The sequence below is a fragment of the Oncorhynchus keta genome, chromosome 15 (assembly GCF_023373465.1).
Source record: "Oncorhynchus keta strain PuntledgeMale-10-30-2019 chromosome 15, Oket_V2, whole genome shotgun sequence".
Classification (NCBI taxonomy): domain Eukaryota; kingdom Metazoa; phylum Chordata; class Actinopteri; order Salmoniformes; family Salmonidae; genus Oncorhynchus; species Oncorhynchus keta.
Window position 1 is genome coordinate 10,713,708 of NC_068435.1, and position 26,373 is coordinate 10,740,080.

A 26,373-nucleotide genomic window follows, 5' to 3' on the forward strand; every position below is an offset into this window, starting at 1 on the left:
CATCACAAATAATTTCATATTCAAACATTTACATCGAACAACAATTCCATGTGAATCCGATAACTCTGATTTGTAGACTTTCCACTGTAGAGTTTATATCATCTTATCATTGATGAGAACGTCTCAGATAACAACCGAACTGACATCATATTCATTAAGTACCACCGCATATGTTCAATTGTTCGGATTACCAGAATATAGTTAATTTCCCCCCACCTACTGATGTTCCCAGAATCTCTATGTTAACCAAGGGATTTGCAAATGTAACATCAGTAGGGTAGAGAGAGGAAAAAGGCGGAAAGAGGTATTTATGACTGTCATAAACCTATCCCCAGGCCAACGTCATGACAATAGAATCACTGTAGGATCACTACAGGATCATTGTAGGATTATAGGATCACTGTAGGATCATTATAGGATTATAGGATCACCATAGGATCACTGTAGGATTATGGGATCCCTATATGATCACTATAGGATTATTTGATCACTATAGGATCACTATAGGATTATAGGGGCGGCAGGTAGACTAGTGGTTAAAGCATTGGGCCAGTAACCAAAAGTTTGCTAGATCAAATCTGTCATTCTGCCCCAACAAGGCAGTTAACCCACTGTTCCTAGGCCGTCATTGTAAATAAAAATGAGTTCTTAACTGACTTGCCTAGTTAAATAAAGGTTAAATAAGAAAATACACTGCTCAAAAAAATAAAGGGAACACTAAAATAACACATCCTAGATCTGAATGAATGAAATATTCGTATTAAATACTTTTTTCTTTACATAGTTGATTGTGCTGACAAAATCACACAAAAAGTATCAATGGAAATCAAATGTATTAACCCATGGAGGTCTGGATTTGGAGTCACACTTAAAATTAAAGTGGAAAACCACACTACAGGCTGATCCAACTTTGATGTAATGTCCTTAAAACAAGTCTAAATGAGGCTCAGTAGTGTGTGTGGCCTCCACATGCCTGTATGACCTCCCTACAAAGCCTGGGCATGCTCCTGATCAGGTGGCGGATGGTCTCCTGAGGGATCTCCTCCCAGACCTGGACTAAAGCATCCATGGATGGAGCGAGACATGATGTCCCAGATGTGCTCAATTGGATTCAGGTCTGGGGAACGGGCGGGCCAGTCCATAGCATCAATGCCTTCCTCTTGCAGGAACTGCTGACACACTCCAGCCACATGAGGTCTAGCATTGTCTTGCATTAGGAGGAATCCAGGGCCAACCGCACCAGCATATGGTCTCACAAGGGATCTGAGGATCTCATCCCGGTACCTAATGGCAGTCAGGCTACGTCTGGCGAGCACATGGAGGGCTGTGCGGCCCCCCAAAGCAATGCCACCCCACACCATGACTGACCCACCGCCAAACCGGTCATGCTGGAGGATGTTGCAGGCAGCAGAACGTTCTCCACAGCGTCTCCAGACTCTGTCACGTCTGTCACATGTGCTCAGTGTGAACCTGCTTTCATCTGTGAAGAGCACAGGGCGCCAGTGGCGAATTTGCCAATCTTGGTGTTCTCTGGCAAATGCCAAACGTCCTGCATGGTGTTGGGCTGTAAGCCCAACCCCCACCTGTGGACGTCAGGCCCTCATACCACCCTCATGGAGTCTGTTTCTGACCATTTGAGCAGACACATGCACATTTGTGGCCTTCTGGAGGTCATTTTGCAGGGCTCAGGCAGTGCTCCTCCTGCTCCTCCTTGCACAAAGGCGGAGGTAGCGGTCCTGCTGCTGGGTTGTTGCCCTCCTATGGCCTCCTCCACGTTTCCTGATGTACTGGCCTGTCTCCTGGTAGCGCCTCCATGCTCTGGACACTACGCTGACAGACACAGCAAACCTTGCCACAGCTCGCATTGATGTGCCATCTTGGATGAGCTGCACTACCTGAACCACTTGTGTGGGTTGTAGACTCCGTCTCATGCTACCACTAGAGGGAAAGCACCGCCAGCATTCAAAAGTGACCAAAACATCAGCCAGGAAGCATAGGAACTGAGTAGTGGTCTGGGGTCACCACCTGCAGAACCACTCCTTTATTGGGGGATATCTTGCTAATTGCCTATAATTTCCCCCTGTTGTCTATTCCATTTGCACAACAGCATGTGACATTTATTGTCAATCAGTGTTGCTTCCTAAGTGGACAGTTTGATTTCACAGAAGTGTGATTGACTTGGAGTTACATTGTGTTGTTTAAGTGTTCCCTTTATTTTTTTGAGCAGTGTATATAGGATCACTATAGGTCTTCCAACATTACATTGAGATGTGAGAGCCATAGAAGCCTTTTTCCTGTTCAACAGTTGATTGATGATTTTCTAAGTTTACTTTATATTGTTTGAAGATTCTTGGAATTTTCTAGTAAATCTATTGTGATATCCGAAGTAGATGGCTAAACCTGTTCTCATACTTTTTGTAATTGGCACAATTACGGGTAATTTGTTTTGTTTTTAGTGAGGATTTTTGGAGAGGTCTGACTAAGGGAAAGTAGTTGTGAAATATTATAAAATATCAACATGTTAAAGTGCTCAGTATTGTTACATATTCTACATTTAACGCTACTATCCATTTCCACCGGTTATTTTAACAAAGAGAAGTGGAATATTGGAAAGTGGTCAGAAATTAGTATTTAAATAACATATATAGGGATATAGTTGAACTCAGGTCTAATCAGACAACACGCAATACCAATATTAAAGTGAAAACCAAACAATAACCAACAAGTGTTTTACATTTTATCTGTTCTTTTCCCGACGATTCTACATGTTCAATCTCCACCATTGTCTACCGCAGGTTCAGTAATCATCATACAATGTCCTCATACGATTGCACTTCACTTGTCTCTATACTAGTTTCAGTCAGTTTCAGTTACGTCACTGGCTTCAGTCTCTATACTAGTTTCAGTCAGTCCACTGGCTTCAGTCTCTATACTAGTTTCAGTCAGTTTCAGTTACGTCACTGGCTTCAGTCTCTATACTAGTTTCAGTCAGTCCACTGGCTTCAGCCTCTATACTAGTTTCAGTCAGTCCACTGGCTTCAGCCTCTATACTAGTTTCAGTTACGTCACTGGCTTCAGTCTCTATACTAGTTTCAGTCAGTCCACTGGCTTCAGTCTCTATACTAGTTTCAGTCAGTCCACTTTCAGTCTCTATACTAGTTTCAGTCAGTCCACTGGCTTCAGTCTCTATACTAGTTTCAGTCAGTCCACTGGCTTTCTCTAGTTTCAGTCAGTCCACTGGCTTCAGTCTCTATACTAGTTTCAGTCAGTCCACTGGCTTCAGTCTCTATACTATTTTCAGTCAGTCCACTGGCTTCAGTCTCTATCCACTGGCTTCAGTCTCTATACTAGTTTCAGTTACAGTCCACTGGCTTCAGTCTCTATACTAGTTTCAGTCAGTCCACTGTTCAGTCTCTATACTAGTTTCAGTCAGTCCACTGGCTTCAGTCTCTATACTAGTTTCAGTCAGTCCACTGGCTTCAGCCTCTATACTAGTTTCAGTCAGTCCACTGGCTTCAGCCTCTATACTAGTTTCAGTTACGTCACTGGCTTCAGTCTCTATACTAGTTTCAGTCAGTCCACTGGCTTCAGTCTCTATACTAGTTTCAGTCAGTTTCAGTTACGTCACTGGCTTCAGTCTCTATACTAGTTTCAGTCAGTCCACTGGCTTCAGCCTCTATACTAGTTTCAGTCAGTCCACTGGCTTCAGTCTCTATACTAGTTTCAGTCAGTCCACTGGCTTCAGTCTCTATACTAGTTTCAGTCAGTCCACTGGCTTCAGTCTCTATACTAGTTTCAGTCAGTCCACTGGCTTCAGTCTCTATACTAGTTTCAGTCAGTCCACTGGCTTCAGTCTCTATACTAGTTTCAGTCAGTCCACTGGCTTCAGTCTCTATACTATTTTCAGTCAGTCCACTGGCTTCAGTCTCTATACTAGTTTCAGTCAGTCCACTGGCTTCAGTCTCTATACTAGTTTCAGTCAGTCCACTGGCTTCAGTCTCTATACTAGTTTCAGTCAGTCCACTGGCTTCAGTCTCTATACTAGTTTCAGTCAGTCCACTGGCTTCAGTCTCTATACTAGTTTCAGTTACGTCACTGGCTTCAGTCTCTATACTAGTTTCAGTCAGTTTCAGATACATCACTGGCTTCAGTCTCTATACTAGTTTCAGTCAGTTTCAGTTACGTCACTGGCTTCAGTCTCTATACTAGTTTCAGTCAGTCCACTGGCTTCAGTCTCTATACTAGTGTCAGTCAGTCCACTGGCTTCAGTCTCTATACTAGTTTCAGTTACGTCACTGGCTTCAGTCTCTATACTAGTTTCAGTCAGTTTCAGTTACATCACTGGCTTCAGTCTCTATACTAGTTTCAGTTACGTCACTGGCTTCAGTCTCTATACTAGTTTCAGTCAGTTTCAGTTACGTCACTGGCTTCAGTCTCTATACTAGTTTCAGTCAGTCCACTGGCTTCAGTCTCTATACTAGTTTCAGTCAGTCCACTGGCTTCAGTCTCTATACTAGTTTCAGTCAGTCCACTGGCTTCAGTCTCTATACTAGTTTCAGTCAGTCCACTGGCTTCAGTCTCTATACTAGTTTCAGTTTTCAGTTACGTCACTGGCTTCAGTCTCTATACTAGTTTCAGTCAGTTTCAGTTACGTCACTGGCTTCAGTCTCTATACTAGTTTCAGTCAGTCCACTGGCTTCAGTCTCTATACTAGTTTCAGTTACGTCACTGGCTTCAGTCTCTATACTAGTTTCAGTCAGTCCACTGGCTTCAGTCTCTATACTAGTTTCAGTCAGTTTCAGTTACGTCACTGGCTTCAGTCTCTATACTAGTTTCAGTCAGTCCACTGGCTTCAGTCTCTATACTAGTTTCAGTTAGTCACTGGCTTCAGTCTCTATACTAGTTTCAGTCAGTTTCAGTTACATCACTGGCTTCAGTCTCTATACTAGTTTCAGTCAGTCCACTGGCTTCAGTCTCTATACTAGTTTCAGTCAGTCCACTGGCTTCAGTCTCTATACTAGTTTCAGTCAGTCCACTGGCTTCAGTCTCTATACTAGTTTCAGGGGAGGAAAAACAGCTTTCTTACCTGTATTCTGTTCCACTGCCACATCATAGTTGGAGTCATTGGACATCGCTTCTGCTTATTCTGGCAGGTCACAGGGGTGAAAACTAAATTTGCCAAACCAAGAATTCTCAAAACCAAGTTAATGGTGCCAACATATACAGTATGAGTGTCTCTACTGTGGCTGCTAGCCCTTTGCTTCAGGTAACTGTGATCTTCTATATCTTTGCCTTGTATTTTCTGTCACGTGTCACCAGCGCCATGCATTTAGTTACCGATTCTTTATCGACTGCCTCCTGATCCGTGGGTTTAGTGGAATAGACTGTTCTGAGAGTCAACACCTGCCTCTCAGCGTGGCAAAATTATATATTTAACAGTAGGTGGAGAAAATTATTGTGCTCCTAGGTGTGTGTGCTATGCTGAGTGTGTGTGTGTGTTAACATCTATTGACGCTCCGCACTGCTAAAGCTAACTCTCTCTCCTCTGCTCTCATCCTTCTAGACCTATCGGCTGCCTTCGATACTGTGAACCATCAGATCCTCCTCTCCACCCTCTCCGAGTTGGGCATCTCCGGCGCGGCCCACGCTTGGATTGCGTCCTACCTGACAGGTCGCTCATACCAGGTGGCATGGCGAGAATCTGTCTCCTCACCACTGGTGTCCCCCAGGGCTCTGTTCTAGGCCCTCTCCTATTCTCGCTATACACCAAGTCACTTGGCTCTGTCATAACCTCACATGGTCTCTCCTATCATTGCTATGCAGACGACACACAATTAATCTTCTCCTTTCCCCCTTCTGATGACCAGGTGGCGAATCGCATCTCTGCATGTCTGGCAGACATATCAGTGTGGATGACGGATCACCACCTCAAGCTGAACCTCGGCAAGACGGAGCTGCTCTTCCTCCCGGGGAAGGACTGCCCGTTCCATGATCTCGCCATCACGGTTGACAACTCCATTGTGTCCTCCTCCCAGAGCGCTAAGAACCTTGGCGTGATCCTGGACAACACCCTGTCGTTCTCAACTAACATCAAGGCGGTGGCCCGTTCCTGTAGGTTCATGCTCTACAACATCCGCAGAGTACGACCCTGCCTCACACAGGAAGCGGCGCAGGTCCTAATCCAGGCACTTGTCATCTCCCGTCTGGATTACTGCAACTCGCTGTTGGCTGGGCTCCCTGCCTGTGCCATTAAACCCCTACAACTCATCCAGAACGCAGCAGCCCGTCTGGTGTTCAACCTTCCCAAGTTCTCTCACGTCACCCCGCTCCTCCGCTCTCTCCACTGGCTTCCAGTTGAAGCTCGCATCCGCTACAAGACCATGGTGCTTGCCTACGGAGCTGTGAGGGGAACGGCACCTCAGTACCTCCAGGCTCTGATCAGGCCCTACACCCAAACAAGGGCACTGCGTTCATCCACCTCTGGCCTGCTCGCCTCCCTACCACTGAGGAAGTACAGTTCCCGCTCAGCCCAGTCAAAACTGTTCGCTGCTCTGGCCCCCAAATGGTGGAACAAACTCCCTCACGACGCCAGGACAGCGGAGTCAATCACCACCTTCCGGAGACACCTGAAACCCCACCTCTTTAAGGAATACCTAGGATAGGATAAAGTAATCCTTCTCACCCCCTTTAAAAGATTTAGATGCACTATTGTAAAGTGGCTGTTCCACTGGATGTCATAAGGTGAATGCACCAATTTGTAAGTCGCTCTGGATAAGAGCGTCTGCTAAATGACTTAAATGTAAATGTAAACATCTGAGCTGCACCAGGAGGGTTTGTCGCTAGTGACTGTGAAGGTCCATGAGTGGAGATCAGACTGAACACTTTCCCTATTTATTAACTAGAAGGATGTTAAAATGATTGGACCCTTTTGTCCTCAAGTTATATAGCTGAGATAAGGATTTCATATAGAATATACTGTAGGTTTAAAATATTTTAAACATTGAAAAAATACGTAATATATATTTACAAAACCATATCAAATAGGAAGAAAAATGTTATGAGAACACAGCTGGCAGGTTATCCTTTTATTTTCACCAAACGTGCCCTCCCTGAATCATTCCACTGAATGCTATTGTTCTGCTCGTGCTAAATTGTATAAGGAAAAAGATTATGGCACATGTACAACACAACAGCGGGTAAAAGTACATATTAACATCTCCAGTCATTGCCACAACATCCTTTGCTGCCAGGCAACTGTCTATGAGAGAAACTGTCTTCCAACACAACACAACCACTGTATTGTTTGAAAGACAGGAAGCATAACTAACATGAATTCATCAAACATTCAATAGTCATCATATTTGTATCAAAAACAACTTGTACTGTCTCCACCCAAAATCAAGCCGTCCTCTATTCCTCAGCATGGAAACCTCAAGGATCCTATTTAGAGTGTAAAGATAAAACAAAAGTCATTTCAGTGAGCTCCCTGAATCAGAGCTCCAGTCCCCCTGTGCCACACCATGACCCTGACCCGCAATCACCCCACAGCGCTGCATGTCTGTACAGAGCTGCTCCGGCCCAGGGCCCGACTCAGAACCTGGCTCTATATCTGCAGCGTCGCTCTCTGGGTCTTCACTGCGCTCCACCATTGTGTCTACATCATAGCGCTCCGGATCTGTACAGAGTAGCTTCTGGCTCCTCTTCCTCCTGCGGCTGATCTGTTTCTGCAGCTGCAACTTGCTGGTGAAGAAGACACTCTTCCAGCCCAGCTCCAGGGCCAGGGCCTCCACCTCGGCCGACACGGCGCCACAGTGGCCGCGCACCGCTTGCTCCCAGAACTCCTCCGAACGACACAGCTGACAGACACACAGGGAACAGTGGTTAGGGACCTAGACCAGAGTTTGTCAGTTAACTCACCAGGGGTTTAAACCACAAACAAAAACAACAGATTTACTACAGAAAATAAACCAACAGAAAATAGAAATATGAAAATGGAAAACACGTAATTACAGTCAGATATACCTATGTAGATACAAAAGGATTCACATACAGTCTATATCATAGGCAGTATACAGTCTACATCATAGGCAGTATACAGTCTACACCATAGACAGTATACAGTCTACACCATAGATATCACAGGGTTTGATCTCGGGCTGTATCATAACCGATCGTGATCGGGGGTCACATAGGGGGGGGGGGTGCACAATTGGCCCATCGTTGTCAGGATTAGGGGAGTAGGCCGTCATTGTAAATAAGAATTTGTTCTTAACTGACTTGCCTAGTTAAAGGTAAAAAAAAATATTTAAAAAAATACGCAGTAATACTGTCTACATGCATGCACCGAGTCTCACACAGACAGAGTGGGTCCATTCACCTTCCTGAACCTGTGTGAGGTGTGTCCAAGCCGTGCCACGTCCTCTAGTTCCAGATGGGTCAGGATGTGGAGAAGCAGGGGGTCGGGCAGACGCTCCAGGTAGTCATAGTGGCCCTGACATAGTGCCTGGCTGTACTGAAGGATCCGTGGGCCAAACACCACACTCACCTGACCTAGGAAACGATCACACCAGTGGAGGCTGCTGAGGTGAGGACGGCTCATAATAATATCTGGAATGGAGTCAATGGAATGGTATCAACCACATGGAAACCACGTTGATGTGTTTGATACCATTCCACTGACTCCATTCCAGCCATTATTATGAGCCGTCCTCCCCTCAGCAGCCTCTACTTGATTAAACAGACAGCACCTGTCAACACTTAGCCTCATGCCCACCAACAGGGACGTTGCTTAACTTTTTTTTGTGCTGTGCCCAACCTAGCCAAAGTCTGTTACGAGGGCATTAGACCATGGGAGAATCTCAATTGCATTTCCTTGACTCCTCGCGCTCCCTCTCCTTCCCAAACCCCATTGGATGAGAAAGTCAGAGGTCCTTCCCCTCTGACCATCTCCAATGTGTTTTGAGATTCTCCCCATCTCTCTGACCTAGCAACTGGGCGATTTCAAAAGTCTTTCTAGTAAAAGATGCTTCAAAAAATGCAACACCTGTGAATGGACACAATCTCTACACCAAGGGTCTCCAATCCTGTTCCTGGAGAGCTACCCTCCTGTAGATTTTCACTTCAACCCTAGTTGTATCTAACCTGGTTCTTATCAGCCAGATACTTATTAGAATCAGGTGTGTTAGACTAGTGTAGGAGTTATAACCTACAGGAAGGTAGCTCTCCAGGAACAGGGTTGAAGTTAAAACCTACAGGACAATAGCTCTCCAGTGTCAGGGTTGGAGTTAAAACCTACAGGACAGTAGCTCTCCAGTGTCAGGGTTGGAGTTAAAACCTACAGAAAAGTTATCTCTCCAGGAACAGGGTTGGAGAGCCCTGGTCTAGGCCATTGCCTCTACGACATCTGTCCTCCTGGAAACTACCCTTCTGACACACCTGTGAACCTAAATCATGGGAACTGCCGACTTAGCCGCCTGGAATAGTATAATTTAATTAGGGGTTGATTGGGTTACAATCAAAGCAGTCATTTTTAGCATGGTAATTCGCTTCACTCGAGGGCATAGGGTTGGTTATTTTGGGCATTTACACTATTATCTATCTTGCTATTAGTGAGCAGGTGGGCTGTAAGTTGAGCAGGTGGGCTGTAAGTTGAGCAGGTGGGCTGAGGGCTAGTCTACACTGGGCACCTTACTCTGAAGCAGGCTGTTATCCAAGTAGTCATTGTGAGACTCCCTCAGTTCTCCTGGCTTTGTGTTCCTACCATCACTTCTCAAAGAAATCTTCCACCATCTCCAAATAACCTGAAAAATATAGGCCTATGAGTATTGCAGAGCAAATGGTATTACAGTATTTCATGTAGCTAGCTAATTGGCTTTGCTGACTATTTGTTACTAATGCTATTTACTTGAACAATTTGTTGCCAGCTTTCTGGCATAGCCTTTATTTGTTAGTTAGCCGAGCAAGCTGGTACTTAGATTCTATTGTTATGTGTCTAACGTTAACGTTACTGACATGTACGTTATTATAGCTAGCTAACGCGTTGGCTTAAACTAAGAGTGAAATATTACTGTAGCGTTAGAGTTAAATGGCTAACGTTAGCTTAGAAATGTATTGAGAAAAAAATGATTAAATGCTTTACATTTTAGAGAGAACATAACACGAAACGATTTACCTCTGTCTTGGTAACAGAAAATTGGAAGAAGTCTTTATTGGGTGCAGGACCTTGACCACTGACTTCAAATAAACTTTTCCCCAGCAAAGTAGACATTTTGGACGCTTGGTTTGTGGTTGCCACGGCAACGAACGGGTTCGTTCAGTTTACTTCCAGCGAGCTAGAATGTAACGAAACACCTCCTGCTGCAACATTCCTTCCTGCCGCAACATGCTAGAATGTAACGAAACACCTCTTGCTGCAACATTCCTTCCTGCCGCAACATTCCTTCCTGCCGCAACATTCCTTCCTGCCGCAACATGCTACACTGTAACAAATACAAAATTACAACTTCCTCTTGGGTTTGAAGTCACTTTTGTAGCTGTGTATAAATGAAAAGCTACGTTTTCCTGATACTTGAGTCAATGAAAACATTTCCTCATAAAGAGCTATAGTGAACAACATTTTACAGAGTTACAGATCATATAAGGAAAACAGTCAATTAAAATAAATTAATTAGTTCCCAATCTTTGGATTTCATATGACTGGAAATACAGAGAAAAAAAGGTAGGGGCGTGGATCAGAAAACCAGTCAGTATCTGGTGTGACCATCATAGAGTTGATCAGGCTGTTGATTTTGGCCTGTGTAGTGTTGTCCCACTCCTCGACAATGGCTGTGCAAAGTTGTTGAATATTGGCAGGAACCTGAACACACTGTTGTACACGTCGATCTAGACTCTAGTCTAGAGCATCCCAAATATGCTCAATCGGTGACATGTCTGGTGAGTATGAAGGCCATGGAAGAACAGGGACATGTTCAGCTTCCATGCATTGTGCACAGATAGATCCTTGCGACATGGGACCGTGCATTATCATGCTGAAACATGAGGTGACGCCGGCAGATGAAAGGCACGACAATGGGCCTCAGGATCTCATCACGGTATCTCTGTGCATTCAAATTGCAATAGATAAAATGCAATTGTGTTCTTAGCCCATAGTTTATGCCTGGCCATACCACAACCCCACCATGGGGCACTCTGTTCACAATGTTGACATCAGCAAACCATACTGCCAATTCTCTAAAATGACATTTGAGGCAACTTTTGGTAGAGAAAGGAACATTCAATTCTCTGGCAGCAGCTCTGGTGGACATTCCTGCAGTCCGCATGCCCATTGCACTCCCTTAAAACTTGAGACATCTGTGGTATTGTGTTGTGTGACAAAACGTCATGTTTTAGTGGCCTTTTGACCCCCAGCACAAGGTGCACTTGTGTAATGATCATGCTGTTTAATCAGATTCTTGATATGACACACCGGTCAGGTGGATGGATTGTCTTGGCAAAGGAGAAATGCTCACCAACAAGGATGTGAACACATTTGTGTACAACATCTTATAGAAATAAGCTTTTTTTGTGCATATGGAACATTACTGGGATATTTTATTTCAGCTCATGAAACATTGTACCAACACTTTACATGTTGCAATTATATTTTTGTTCACGTTAGATTTTAACCTCAAATTCTAAATGAAAAAAAAATGAGAATCAAGTGCAAAATGCAGTTAAAAATCTTTAATATATTCATACATATATATGTACACATTGACTTACGTATTACTGTAACGTCGAGTAACACAATTGCATTAATTAAAAGTGATTGGGGGCACAATTTAACCATCTCTCCAAATAAATACAAACTTGTCATGTGTTTTTACACACACATGCGCAGGGCCGTAGCTACATATGACGACACCAAGGTCCAGACACTGAGGTATAATGGTCAGGACCTCGGTCATTCTTTACAATTAAAAAAATAAAACATTTATTTTTAAAAAATGTACGAAACGACTTGGGGTCTCCACTTACTGTTGAGAGATAGAATAGTAAAATACACAAGGTGCAATTTAAAAACTTGGTTGTGCATCAGCAGTTCTCCTCTTGTTACATGTCACTCACTGACAATCACAACATTTTTTTGGGGGGGGATTGGTAAATGGGTCTAGTTAGTCTAGCCAGCTATCTAAACTTGTAGTAATCATGGTTGAATTACCAACTGGGCACATGTCCTATTAACATGGCATAAGTCATGAAAAAAAGTGTAGAATTGCAGGAAATTAGCTTTACAACTAGAATATGTATGTAAAGCAAATGTTGTTGTTTGCCTTTTGTTACTAAAATACTTTTTCTGTTAACAGATCCCTCTGTACGTATTAATTTCTAGTTTGTAATCCCGGTGCCGAGTTAATGTGAGTTAATGTGTAGCGGCTAATCGTATAGCTGATAGGCTGTGTTTGTAGGCCGTGTTTGTAGGCCGACTGAGGTGAATGGAGCAACAGCAACCAATGTGATAATGGCTGGGATCATTTGTTTTTGCTGTTCTTCAAATAGCATTTTAGAGTTGATAAATTGTATAAATGCAGTAAATGAGCTTTAACTTTCTTAAAATTTCTTTGATTGGGTAAAATCTAGGATATGGGGGGGGTCCTGCTACACACTCTTGTACCCTGCTGAACGCACCCCAGGTGGCACCCCAAGTAATAGTGGTATTAATCATGCACCAAATAACAGTCCCGGACACCGTAACTGCAGGCAGAGGCGTCGTGCCAATTGAAACGACAATACATTGTTTCTTTAACATGGAATTCATTAAATGATACTGAATATGGCCTCCGGTGACACCTTGTTCACCAGCCTGATTCTTCCCAAAATCTAATCGTCATCGTTCCCGATGAGAAAATCTGTGTCACCTCAGTTCCCTCCTAGACATGTTGTATACAACCATGTTAGTTATCATATAAACACACTGGTAGAAACATAGTGGCACCAGCAATGTCCTCCGCCCACGTCAAGTCCTAATTATACATAACATTTATTTTAAACGTGAATACAAATGCCGACATGCACAATAATACTGTCAAACATAATAAACTACAAAATATGTATAGAGACCGTATAAGTCCCAGGGCATCGTTCGAGGGCAGTCCCCGGTCCCATAGTCCTTCATAGTGTCGTAAACATAGTTAAGAAAATCTTGATTTCAGAGTTTCAGAAATGTACTGTCAAGTCACAAGGTGTGACTGAGCCGGTACATTGAATAGGTGATGCATGCTGCCCTCTGGTGGTGATGACAGGGAGGGAGGCGCGCTACAGGAAGGGGTTGGTGTTGGAGCTTCCAGAGGGGTAGGATCCGGCCGGGGCTCCCGCCTGGTTGGAGACAACGGGTTAATCAATATTGTAAAATACATGACCATCAGCATGACTGCCAAACGTTCATCCATGAAGTTAGCAGAGAGAGATAGAGGGCGCACATATGCATTTTTACATTGGACCCATGCAGAAGTTGTATGTGTGTAAGTAAATTGTACGTGTTCGGACTTGTATTTCGTTGGTCAAAGTCAGGCACAAAGTGTTTCACACTTGTATTACAATCAAAGACCACAAAACGTTCTTCGACATGATCTGGAAACATAAACACTATTAAATACTCCCCATAAATGGGTTATTGGTCATCCCAGGACCAGCCATGAGCTGCCCAAAGGGGGTCATGGAGAGCTTGGTCTGTCCATAGACTGTATATCCACCAGGGCCTGTCAATGCAGAGAAAAAAAATGATTAAGGCTTAATATTCTCTTTACCAATTAGGTTCCCAAATAGTGGAATGATGGCTATTTAGTTGCAGAGTGGATACTAGCCAGAAACATGCTCTTTGTTTATAGTGTAGGGTCACAAGAAAAGTCACAGCACAAAAATTGTTTTGGAAATCACCACTTTAATGTTATGGCCAAACTATATTGTGATTTAAACTACACTACTTACCATTAGGTTGTTGGGGTTGGTAGGCCCCCGGCTGGGGGTAAGGGGCCTGGCCAGGGAAGGGCTGCTGGAAGGTCCCACTAAAACTGGTCGGGAGGCAGTAAGAGGAGGCATTCCCAAAGCCAGCAGGCATACTCATAGAGCCTGTGCCAAACGAGGCTAGGATACAGAGTGAGATGGGAGGGGGCGGAGTGAGTAACATGAACACAGTGGCAAACACAAAGAAACCTTTCAATGTACAGGATCTACTGATATCAAACAATGCAATTTCAGACAAAGAGAGACAACTGGCTGAGGCCCAAACACACACACTTGATATGCATGTATGCACTTTCATGTGCTCACACAAACACACCTGCGGCCGGTGCTATACCATTGGTCTGGAAGGGGTTGGTGGCCATATCCGGGGCAGCAGCAGCAACAAATGGGTTATTGGACGAGACGGCTGAAACAACAGGAAATGACATCATGCTTTCATTATGTTTGAGAGTCAACCATTTCAGAAAATACTGTAGGTGTAACAATCCAGTCACCTCCAAAGCCTTGCTGCATGTTGGGTAAGACTGGCTGAGTCTGGGCAGGCGAGGTTCCCAACACAGCTCCAAACAAATTCCTAGATTCACTTAAATACAAAACATGAATACATTTCTTAGCTCATTGAAACACATTTTTTTTTTTGAGGAGATCTAAATGCAAAGGCTAAACATGTGTGCCAAGTTTTGGAGTGGTGTCTGTCTCTCACCCCTGGACACTACTCCCTGTGGGGGCAGAGGAGCTCAGCTCGTTGTCCAGCTCAGCCAGGGCAGCGTAGCGGTCCTCTGCCGAGGTGCCCAGCTGGGACTGGGCTGGTACAGCACCAGCCGCTGACGGCACTGGGACACCTCGCCCTACAGAGAGCGAGAGAGACATACACAGGGGTCAATATACACACATTCACACACAGGAGAAAGGACATGGACACAAACACACTAAAGAAAGAGGCACACATGGTATGATAAAAACAAGCTAACCTGTTCCCCTGTTGGGCTTGGAACACAGATAATGAATTAAATGACATTTCATTTTCGTGTCAAACCGCCAATAAGCAACCCATCCCTTATGGGATTAATTGATACAAACAACCATTTTAATAATTCACTGTGGCAATTAAATAATGTAAATGAGAGGGTATGTATGAGAATGGGACCCGGCGGTACCTGACGCAAACGACTGAGAGGGGGGTGAGGTCCTGAAATGCGGAGGTACTCCAGAGTTCCCAAACATCTCAAAGTTGGCAAAGTCAGCTTTTGAGTTAACCTTAGTCACTGCAAACCACAGAGGAGGAAACACAAAACCCTGGCAATGTGAGGAATGAGGAATGGTGTGACGGTAAAACCCTGACAATGGGAGGAATGGGAGGAGCAGCAAATGACAATGATTTAACATTCAAACAACATTATAATGACTTGTGTACCTGCTTAGGCACATTCACAGATTTACTACACTACTCTTCTTAACTCATTTGCATGAACTCGAGATTTATTTCATTTTGACTTCTTGAAGACAAATCATTAAAATCTACTCAATATTGGGCGACGTCTAAATCCAACTTAAAAAGGTCAATCTGCAGTTGCTAAATCCATTTTTGGACTAATGAATTTATTAAATGTACCCATTGATTCTTGAAGAATATAACTTATAAATGCATCGTGAGCTTAGTTCGTACAGTCGTACCCCGATAAGAACCCAAAATATAAGCTTGTTTTACTTCAATGTTTGTAAACAAAGTAAATGTAAACAAAACGCTAAAAATCCTCTAAACATGGCTAAAACTATCATTTTGATATCATGGATAGTCAGTCCATGCATCCATAGTGGTCTATGAATTTGAGTGGTTCCATTTCTCCAGCCCTATCCATCAGCTTTATAGCAAAACAATAGTCTTATTGTTTTCACTGCTGTTTGCTGCTCTAAATACAATGTTCACTTAGTCTCCCATTAACATCCACGCATGACTAAGTGAAAGTTCAACCAAAATGGAAGTTAGGATTTGCCCGTGGGAGTTTGAGCGAGGGCCACTCTCACGCATTACTAGATTGTCTTGGGAACCTGGTTGGCTAGGGAAACCTGATTTGCTCATTACCTGATTGGCTGGGGAAATTAGCAAAGTTGGCAAAATTGGCGTTGCTGGCAGCCTGAGAGGGCAGAGCGGCAAAGATGTCTCCACCCAGGTCTGTAAGGAGGTCAAACTTCTTTTCCTGAACTATGGGATGGGCCAGGGAACGAACCACCATCGGGGACTGGCGGAGGGAGAGAGACCATGAGGAATAATTAATAACAATTTATCAACGTATATAGCGCTTTTCAAAGAATCTTAAAGTGCCTGCACTTCAAAGCACAAAAAAAAGACAGGTAAAACAACATCACAACATTATGAGATGGACAGCATTTAGAAAGTTCAAAGTTCATGGCTTGAGTGGTCATCTGAGGAAGGGGGTCAAGCAGGGAGAGACAGTCCAGAGGCAGGCAGGAAGTGTGATGTCTTCAAGGTGTCTCACTGTCTCTGACTTTTCCGTAGTAGAACTCAGTCAGATGAAGTCTGAGCTAAGCCACTGTAGTCCATGGACTCCGTAGAAGGTAGGTAGCTAGCTACCAAAATTAAGCGCCCACTTGGATGATGCTATGGCAGTCGCGTGGCACCAGAAAGCACACCACATTTCAATAATAATTAAATAGCAGCCTTGTAACTTCATCCTCCCTAAAAGCATCATCACTGCAGTCTTGCATTCGGCTTCTCAATCCTCACCCTCTAGACTCGAGCTGGCATTCGAATCAAAACAGCTAGCCAGCTAACTTTAACGTTAGCTAGCTCTTCAAACAGCTTCAGTCTTAATGTTGTGGTGGATTCTGATTATATTAATTAGCTATATTAATTGTTCATTCTTAAAACAAAAAGTATTGTAGGTAAAAATACCATACAAATGACAAAAATATTTACAAAATGTACAGGAGCTCTCGGCTTCGGCTTAGGCTGCTGCTAGGGCGCCATGGCAACTGTCTACTCAATGATGACATGTTTCAAATTAAAATAACTGGGGCCATTTTGGGTTGCACCCATTGACTTACATGACTAGACCAAGTTCTGAAAATGGATAAAAGCACATCAGCCTGAAATGTATCATGCCATATGTTAAGAAAGCAGGTAGAAGCAATACCTGACGTGTTGGGGGGGTCTTGTTGAGCTGCAGGGTTCTCAGGGGCTGGACCTCTGGGGTGCTGGCTGTGCTGCTGGCTGAGGAGCCCGACTTGGAGGCCTGGGCCATGGCTACCGTCCTCGCCTGGTCTGGAGGGACGTACCTGTATTCACAGAAGCATAAAGACAAATACATCCAGGGAATTGCTGGAACTGAGTTCCAAAGGTGTACGAATTTTTACATGTAAAACTGGGTTCATGAATTCATAGGATTTTATATTGGCAGTTCTCTAGACAGTGATTTTTCCTCCAATTTCACCCCTGAATATATCACAATAGAGAGTGGAGGATCTCTACTTTTTTGAGATATTCCGTTAACACGATAGAAAGTAAAAGAGTGAAGCTCCTCACCATCTTTTCTTCTCATATTTTTCCTGGAGGAATTCTTTTACTTTCTGTGGTTCACGGAAGTCTGGAACAACCAATGTCTTGTCATCGTACAGCCCCAACCAGATGTGTTTGCAAACCTAGATAGAAAGTGTGTGGGGAAGGGGGAGAGAAAGGAAAAAGAGAAATGACAATAAACTCCCTTGAGACAGAAAAACTCAGACGGCAGACATGCACAAAGACAATAATCCATTGTTCTTCAATACAGGTCCTGGGGACCCACAGGGTCAGTAGGATTTTATTCTCAATACTAGCACATCTGACTAAGCTAATCATCAATGCCTTTGAATGAATCCGATGTGTTAGTGCTAGGCTGGAATAAAAGGCTGCATTCCCCTCGGATTCCCAGGACTAGGGTTGAAAAACACATTTCATAGTACATTACATGAATTAATGTCAGTACCTCATTGGTGTGTTTCTGTAAGAATTCAATTTCCTGTAGTGTGAAGGTGGTCATAGAGATGGACTTCACTCTGTGGGGGGGATTCAGGCCTCGTCTAGAGTGTGTGTGTATGGGGGGGTAACGATAGCAGAGAGGAACAATTGGTGAGTATGCATTCTGTGTCAATAATTTTACAATGACCAGGCACAACATGACTATACACTCACAAAATGCTTTAATGTGCTTAGCCTTCACATATGGAGTGAGATCATCCGTTTTATTATCAGTTGTGCTTTTGTCAGTAGTCCCTTCCTATTGTGGTCTCTAAACCATATGCATTTGCATTACTTGACCCATTTCAGGTATTTTATAAGTGTTTGGCAAGCAACAAATGCGACCATTTCTGCAGAGGCCAATACTATATACACCTATAGGAGTGAGCAACGGATGTCCCAAACTACGTTTATGGTATAGATAAACTCGGATTGGGAAAGAGCCGAGGTTGGGCAAGAGTTTCGCCGGTGGTCCAGTGACGTGCTGTTTTGACACACTGGGCAAATACGCCTTTTATCAGCAACCACCACACACACACACTAACCTTGAGACAACTATTTTCGGCACAAACAATACTTTAGTTGAACTTTTAAAGACTGGGAATTGAAACCTCTCCTTACATCAAAGTACAGGCTTTGCGACCCTGCCAAATCAATACTAGTCTTTCGCTAACGTTGGATAGCATTACATGCGGTGTTGGGGAGCTTGATAATTAATATTAACTAAACCACTAAAATACACCATAAAGAACGACTTTAGCTTGTTTTAAAAATCAACCCCACATAAATGCATAACAATGGTCAACACAGTACTTACAGGATGCCAGAACAGGTGGTACAGACGAAGGAACCCACTGTCATGTTGGCATAAGTCGGGCCGCGCTGGTCGCAATCAAAGCACTTCCTATTCGGGGGCTGGCTAGTCATTTCCCGGAGCATCTTAAGATGCGTCTCTTCTTGTTTTCGCTTCGCACTCGTCGCCATGGTTGAGAAAAGGGGCTGCTAAAAGGTGGAAGAAATTAATCCAGGGCTTCGCAGGGGATGTCTTGGCTCGACAGCGGTGGTTCAGACACCTTGCAGAGGTCTAGTGGGACAGACACGTTTCTTCTTCGTTGGTTTACAGGTGTACTAGACAGCTAACCGCAGCGTGACTGACACCTACTGGTGGGCAGCAATGACCACTAGACAACATTACATTGACGAATAGCAGTATAATAGTAAATACAATGTTTACCATCACACTGATTATGTTTTGTAGCAACGACTTAAGAGCATTTCCTCTTCCAAAAGGCACCATTTGGAGCTTTGGTCTCAACTATGACATGATCCTGTCAGTTCGTCACGATAAGAAAGTAATTTGCCTAGAATGTGGCACTGTTGAGGGTAGCAGGTGTCCACCCATTTGCCTTCCCACAATATAAATCAATCGTCTCCTGTTTTGGCTGAAGGAACTAGCAAGGCCCCACAGACAGTGGTTGCACTGTTCTCGCCAATGAGTCCCCGACTCTGCTCATCCTGTTTACTTGCACACTGGGAGTTGGCGTGGGCCGTGTTTATTAGGGCACACAAGGTTTTAAAACGGAAAACAAATATGAGAATGACCAATTGGACATGTCCAGTTAGTCTGTCCCCGTTTCGTTGCATTTTCTTCCGCTTGGTGCCTAATGAACATGACCCTGAGGTAGTCGCTGTCCCGAATCACTAATCGGTTTATGCTCTTATTGTTCGGAAGTTAAATAAGTGTATAGATCAGTTGATCTGCACAGCTCCATGCTCAGGTAGACCTTCATGGTCCCTTCAGTATGCTGGTCTGTAACGTCATATCGTTTGCATTTTCAATACTGATGCAATTCGCACGTGACAAAATATTTACACACTATGTCCGAGCCTAACCGAATGGCAAACACTTCCAGCTGATTGCGAGGAAACGTTATTCGGTCGACTACACTCGGTTACTGTTTACTTATTTTTGCATCACTTTGCAAATACAAACGAGAGAACCAACCGGCACCACAAAATGTCAGGTAAAGAACACTTTCCTGTGGATTTATCTCCACCTCTTACCGTCAAAAAGAACCAACAGTATGTACAACCGGTAAAGTGTAAATATGTTATTCAAAGACCACCATTGTAAATACAACCCATATTTATGCTTATTTATTTTATCTTGTGTCCTTTAACTATTTGTACATTGTATATATATTTATATATATAATATGACATTTGTAATGTCTTTACTGTTTTGAAACTTCTGTATGTGTAATGTTTACTGTTCATTTTTGTTGTTTTTCACCTTATATATTCACTTTGTATGTTGTCTACCTCACTTGCTTTGGCAATGTTAACACATGTTTCCCATGCCAATAAAGCCCTTGAATTGAATTGACTGGAGGAACCATGGTAACAGTCTAGGGCAGCCTCTTCACTGTCAGACAGCTGGGGTGGAATCATTAGTCCAAACAGTTGCAAAACGAGAGTTTCTATTGGACAAATTAAGTTATGACCTTCCCCATTTAATTCATTTTTCTTTTGTTTATGAAATGTTTTGTAACAGAATCGGCGATCGCCCCTGGTTAGTCAGGATGCATTTGCTTTACCGCCAGGCACCATCTGAGGACAGTGTCACTTGGACTCACTCTCTTTCCTTTGGCTGCGATGGAAGATTCAGCCGGCTACAAGGGGAGAGATACGACTGGTATATTTCAGACAACACAATGACTAAATACATACTAGAAATACACTGGCCGATTTAGGTGCGTCGTCACTTTCAATATTTGCCTGGATTCCAGTGTGTTAGGTGCCACAGCACTTTCAGTTTAGCCTGGTTTCCATTCTGTTTCTGCTTTAGCCAACCCGGTTATCTTGGAATATTATCTTGCCAAACAAAGCAATGTGTTAGGAAACCAGGCTACTCCCAGTTCAGTAGAGTTCACAAGGTTTTAAAATCATTATGAATCATTATGCATGCAACAGAGAAGTAAAACCTGTGCTCTTACTGGACAAGTTCAGGTAGTACCTTCACTCTATTTCAAAACGTTTTATCCTGTTTCGAGCCTACTGAACACAACCCAGAAGAAAACATGGTTTTCAACACTTTTTAACTGTATCAAGAAGAGAGACCGTCAATATAACCAAATACATGAAAGGTGATCCATCAAAAAGAAGGCATACCTACACTGATGAGGTTATAAACAACTGTGAAAATCGCTGTACAATTCATACTGTTCACATTAGCTGTTCTGGATATGATGGACCAATGTAAAAAGTTGATACAGTCTGGGGATCTCCAAAGCAATAAGTATAATGAAGCATTTGGCATCGATTAAATGCCTAATAAAGTTCTACATATAGCCATCTTTATGCAGGGCTCTGGGCCTTATGATGAGATATAGAGTTCAGCAGGTACTTCCACCGTAAAAAGGTGAGGTGACATTAAAATAATGAAGGCCTATGACCATGTGATGAAGGCCTGCTGGCCTGCTGGCTTTTCCGCGTTACGCAGAATAATTCCTCCATGCGGGGTTGTCTGCTCCGTCCTGCTGCCTTGTCGCCCTCCCTCTCCGCTCACAGGATTTCGCCATTCGACCGCGTATCCTTGTACTCCCTACATATCACATACATACGGAAGAATACAGTTTTACATTACTACCATGGACATAAAACATGCACTGCAAGATCCAGATGATTAGAGTTGTGCACACCAAGGGGGTCGCATGTAACCAACGTCTCAGTTTTAGCTTTTAGAGCACAACGAAGAAGATTACACGGACAGGGAGGACCTGATCCTAGATCAGCACTCTTGAGACGCTTGATACATTTTGACCCCTGGTCTAATTCCAAATGGGTGTTATACAGGACCAGAACAGTACTTGACGTGTTTATCATGGCACAGAACCTGAACCAGGGCCTCCTCATCCGGCTCAATCCAGGTCAGGGGGCTCGTCAGGGTGGTGTCTTGGTACTGCCAGAACAGTGGGACAGGGTGGTTCTGGAGGAGGAAGGGTTGGAGAGTGTTATTCTAGGTACAGTCCATGGACAGGGACATAGCATAGGTGTCACAAACTTCTGCCGAAGTCGAAGCCTCTCCTTGTTCGGGCGGTGCTCGGCGGTCGACGTCACCGGTCTTCTAGCCGTCATTGATCCATTTTTCATTTTCAATTGGTTTTGTCTTGTCTTCCTACACACCTGGTTTCAATCCCATTCATTACCTGTTGTGTATTTAACCCTCTGTTTCCCCTCTTGTCTTTGTCAGAGATAGTTTGTTATTCAGTGTTGTATTGAGTTTGTATTGGTGCACGACGGGTCCTCGTACCCACGTTGTTTATTGTTACATTTAGTGTTTGGAGAATGTTTTGTTTATTTGATATTAAATAACTACATTACACTCAGTTTGATTCTCCTGCGCCTGACTTCCCTGCCACCTATACACACACGACTCTGACAATAGGAGTGAAAAATCAAATGACTATTAGTTAATATATGTTCATCTTGTGAAGTGGGAACAAATTACATGTATTTCCTTTGTTTAATCCAGATTTATTAAAGACTTCTGCAAACACATTGACACAAATCTCCAAGTCATTTGTATTGTAGTAATATGAGCAGTGGTCAGGGAGGAAACTTACCTTTCTGTTGATGTTCAGTACTACGTTCTCTATAGTCCGGTGCTGCTGGATCAGAGTCAGCGCTCTCTTGGGGCCAAGGCCTGCAATCTTATCGCAGTAGTCACAGCCTGACAAGATACACAAGTCCACAAACTGACAGACATTAGGTTGATAAAGAGAAGGGGAGTATGGGAGCATTTTCAGAGTACAATAGTTGCGAGATCATACTTGAGAGACAAGTACATAATGATGTTGTATGTCTTACAATACAAGGACATAGTGTGCTTATATATACATGAAGCTTATGACCATGTAATGAAGGCCTATGACCATGTAATGAAGGTCTAGGACCATGCGATGAAGGCCTATAACCATGTAATGAAGGTCTAGGACCATGTAATGAAGCTTATGACCATGTAATGAAGGCCTCTGACCATGTGATGAAGGCTTATGACCATGTAATGAAGGCCTATAAACATGTAATGAAGGTCTAGGACCATGTAATGAAGGTCTAGGACCATGCGATGAAGGCCTATAACCAAGTAATGAAGGTCTAGGACCATGTAATGAAGGTCTAGGACCATGTAATGAAGGTCTAGGACCATGTGATGGAGGTCTAGGACCATGCGATGAAGGCCTATAACCATGTAATGAAGGCCTCTGACCATGTAATGAAGCTTATTACCATGTGATGAAGCTTATGACCATGTAATGAAGGCCTATGACTCATTCATTACAAAAGCTTTGGGTGGTCTTACCTCTTCATGTGTAATCTTCAGAATGTCAAGCAGCTTGGATAGAGAGTATTCAATTACTTCACTGTGGAGAGGAAGCATTCAACAGAGAAACGTGGCCATCAGTCATTTCAATAACTCAACCAATCAATTAAAATGTCATTTATATAGCCTTCTTTTACCATTACTTTGCCACAAAGTGCTTGGAAAGCCACTTGAACCTAAAGCTTTTTTCTATTGGAGAAGCTCACAGCAGTATAGACATGGTTATTGACTCAAAGGATGAGCTGGGGATTAGGACGTTGCCACCAAAGGGCAGTGTCCGTGTCTTCTGATGCCACCAAAGGGCAGTGTCCATGTCTTCTGATGCCACCAAAGGGCAGTGTCCATGTCTTCTGATGCCACCAAAGGGCAGTGTCCATGTCTTCTGATGCCACCAAAGGGCAGTGTCCATGTCTTCTGATGCCACCAAAGGGCAGTGTCCATGTCTTCTGATGCCACCAAAGGGCAGTGTCCATGTCTTCTGATGCCACCAAAGGGCAGTGTCCATGTCTTCTGATGCCACCAAAGGGCAGTGTCCACTTCTTCTGATGCCACCACGTCTACTGTTCCCCGTTTCACCAGGGGGGCTCCTCGCCATCCCCAAGAGCATTGAGAGCGTGAGTGAGTGAGTGTGAGAGAGGGGGAGGGAGACATGTCATGTCTTTGTGTGGTGGTTAGTGTGTGTTCAAGTCAACTGGGTGTGTTCAGGGTGTGTTCAGGGTTAGCATGCGACATAGAGGATTGGCACACTGACCTGGATGATGGACACACCCATAAGCTTCAGGAGCTCACATATCTGAGGACACACTACAGAGGCACAGAGAAACAGGTCAAAAGTCCAGTACAGGAAGACGGAAAACATGGGTGTATTCATTTAAACCAAGAATGAAGCACATAGTTGCAAGCAGTTGCAAAACATTCTGATATATATTTTATTGTTATTGTATGTTTTTGTTTTTTATATCATGTGTTGTACGAGGTTGGGAATTTAGTGGGGCCGCCAGGGGTATGTTTGGTATGGAAGGGGTTGTTAAGTAGGGTATTGTTATTTATCAATTGTATTGCCTTGATGTGATCCAATAAAAACAATTGTTCACAAAAAAACTTTTTTCAACGGCAACCGTTCACTCTAAACGGAAAACATTTTGCAATGAAAACGGGTTTCTATTGGACAAATGCAGGCATGTCGAGCCACATTCCATTCTGTTTGCTTCTGTTGGCTTCCGTTTGGTTCCTAGTAAACAGACCCCTGATATGCGCAGTGATTGAATTCCAAATGTTCTCTTAAGTGTTCCTGAACGACTGGGGGAGCTCTAGCCTGCAGCCTGTGCGCTCTTCTCCAGCTGGAACGAAACAGGGATTTTACGGGATGTGTCAGGAAATTATACCATAAATACTGTACTGCGCTACTTGTGAGGGTGCCATTTTGTGAGGTAGGTAGCTATGGTTTCGGCTGTAATTCTAAGAGTGCCACAAAACACAGCCCTTTTCTCCTCTGGAGGCTTCCCATCGAACACAAACACTGGCTTGATGTCATGCCCCAAGATGGTTAGCGTGCAAAAGAACATGCCTAGGGTGAGAAGATGGGAACATGGGCGAGAAGATGGGAACATGGGCGAGAAGATGGGAACATGGGCGAGAAGATGGGAACATGGGCGAGAAGATGGGAACATGGGCGAGAAGATGGGAACATGGGCGAGAAGATGGGAACATGGGCGAGAAGATGGGAACATGGGCGAGAAGATGGGAACATGGGCGAGAAGATGGGAACATGGGCGAGAAGATGGGACATGGGCGAGAAGATGGGAACATGGGTGAGAAGATGGGAACATGGGCGAGAAGATGGGAACATGGGCGAGAAGATGGGAACATGGGCGAGAAGATGGGAACATGGGCGAGAAGATGGGAACATGGGCGAGAAGATGGGAACATGGGCGAGAAGATGGGAACATGGGTTGGAAACAGGGCCCCTTAATTCAGAGTTAGTTGACACAGAATAGAAACACATCCCAATTGTCTAAAGTGACTCCCTCTTCATCTGGGCTACAGTCTTCATCTAGACTACAGTCTTCATCTGGGCTACAGTCTTCATCTGGGCTACAGTCTTCATCTGCACACTGAATTAACTGGACAAGTGAAAGTAAATAGCTGGCCGACAGCTGCCTTTCACCTGTCCTGTGATCTCAGATCAGTGCAGAGAAGAGGAAGCCACAGTGTTTTAATGTTATCAACTATGCCAATGGTTTGGTAAGCTGCTCAAGAAGTAAGAAATTACAGCTCACCTAGGATACTAAAGATGAAGATTGGGTACTGTAGTGAGGAACTGGTTCAGGTGTCCAACGCAAGGACCTTTCCTAAAATTGAAACAAACATGTTTTTATTTATTTCACCTTTATTTAACCAGGTAAGCTAGTTGAGAACAAGTTCTCATTTACAACTGCGACCTGGCCAAGATAAAGCAAAACAGTGCGACAGAAACAACAACACAGAGTTACACATGGAATAAACAAGCGTACAGTCAATAACACAATAGAAAAACAGTCTATATACAGTGTGTGCAAATGGCGTGCGGAGGGAAGGCAATAAATAGGCCACAGTAGCAAAGTAATTACAATTTAGCAGATTAACACTGGAGTGATAGATGAACATATGATGATGAGCAGATGAAGGTGTGTAATTAGGGATACTGGTATACAAAAGAGCAGCAAAGTAAAATAGAACAATTTGGGGATGAGGTAGGTAGATTGGGTGGGCTATTTACAGATGGTCAGAGGTAGCTGATGTTTAAAGTTAGTGAAGGAAATGTAAGTCTCTAGCTTCAGCGATCTTTGCAATTCGTTCCAGTCACTGGCAGCAGAGAACTGGAAGGAAAGGCGGCCAAAGGAGGTGTTGGCTTTGGGGATGACCAGTGAGATATACCTGCTGGAGAGCGTGCTACGGGGTGGGTGTTGTTATCATGACCAGTGAGCTGAGATAA

At 43.8% G+C, this 26,373-nt stretch overlaps 2 protein-coding genes across 6 annotated transcripts; both read right to left on the reverse strand.

Annotated features, from left to right (window-relative positions):
* Positions 1-7,072: 7,072 nt before the first annotated feature.
* Positions 7,073-10,419, reverse strand: LOC118377404 (F-box only protein 36-like). 3 transcript variants are annotated; one of them, XM_035764301.2, is made up of 4 exons: positions 10,172-10,419; positions 9,692-9,800; positions 8,378-8,607; positions 7,073-7,856 (listed from the first exon to the last, which is right to left on the reverse strand). In XM_035764301.2, exons 1-4 carry the CDS (start codon positions 10,265-10,267, stop codon positions 7,470-7,472), a joined length of 822 nt encoding a protein of 273 aa, XP_035620194.1. In that variant the 5' UTR covers positions 10,268-10,419; the 3' UTR covers positions 7,073-7,469. The 3 variants fall into 3 exon arrangements, with proteins under 3 accessions (XP_035620194.1, XP_035620196.1, XP_035620195.1); XM_035764303.2 differs by having other exon boundaries at positions 8,378-8,550; positions 9,761-9,800; positions 10,172-10,415; XM_035764302.2 differs by having other exon boundaries at positions 8,378-8,550; positions 10,172-10,415.
* Positions 10,420-11,706: 1,287 nt separating this feature from the next.
* On the reverse strand, positions 11,707-19,629 carry LOC118377401 (arf-GAP domain and FG repeat-containing protein 1-like). Of its 3 annotated transcripts, none has more exons than XM_052463356.1 (12): positions 18,834-19,628; positions 17,985-18,078; positions 17,546-17,661; positions 17,157-17,298; positions 16,085-16,241; positions 15,159-15,266; positions 14,705-14,849; positions 14,496-14,575; positions 14,318-14,407; positions 13,966-14,121; positions 13,638-13,736; positions 11,707-13,352 (listed from the first exon to the last, which is right to left on the reverse strand). In XM_052463356.1, the coding sequence occupies exons 1-12, from the start codon at positions 18,998-19,000 to the stop codon at positions 13,294-13,296; spliced, it is 1,413 nt and encodes a 470-aa protein (XP_052319316.1). In that variant the 5' UTR covers positions 19,001-19,628; the 3' UTR covers positions 11,707-13,293. The 3 variants fall into 3 exon arrangements, with proteins under 3 accessions (XP_052319316.1, XP_052319315.1, XP_052319317.1); XM_052463355.1 differs by having other exon boundaries at positions 14,496-14,584; positions 18,834-19,620; XM_052463357.1 differs by lacking the exon at positions 15,159-15,266 and having other exon boundaries at positions 14,496-14,584; positions 18,834-19,629.
* Between the last annotated feature and the right edge of the window lie 6,744 nt (positions 19,630-26,373).

Coding starts and splice junctions, on each gene's coding strand:
- LOC118377404 (XM_035764301.2), bottom strand. CDS start 10,267: ATGTCTACTTTGCTGGGGAAAAGTTTATTTGAAGTCAGTGGTCAAGGT. Junction 9,801..10,171: donor TTTCTGTTACCAAGACAGAG/GTAAATCGTTTC, acceptor TATATTTTTCAG/GTTATTTGGAGATGGTGGAA. Junction 8,608..9,691: donor GGATAACAGCCTGCTTCAGA/GTAAGGTGCCCA, acceptor ACTCCATTCCAG/ATATTATTATGAGCCGTCCT.
- LOC118377401 (XM_052463355.1), bottom strand. CDS start 19,000: ATGGCGACGAGTGCGAAGCGAAAACAAGAAGAGACGCATCTTAAGATG. Junction 15,267..16,084: donor TAATTTCCCCAGCCAATCAG/GTAATGAGCAAA, acceptor TGTGGTTTGCAG/TGACTAAGGTTAACTCAAAA. Junction 13,737..13,965: donor CCAACCCCAACAACCTAATG/GTAAGTAGTGTA, acceptor CTGCATTGACAG/GCCCTGGTGGATATACAGTC.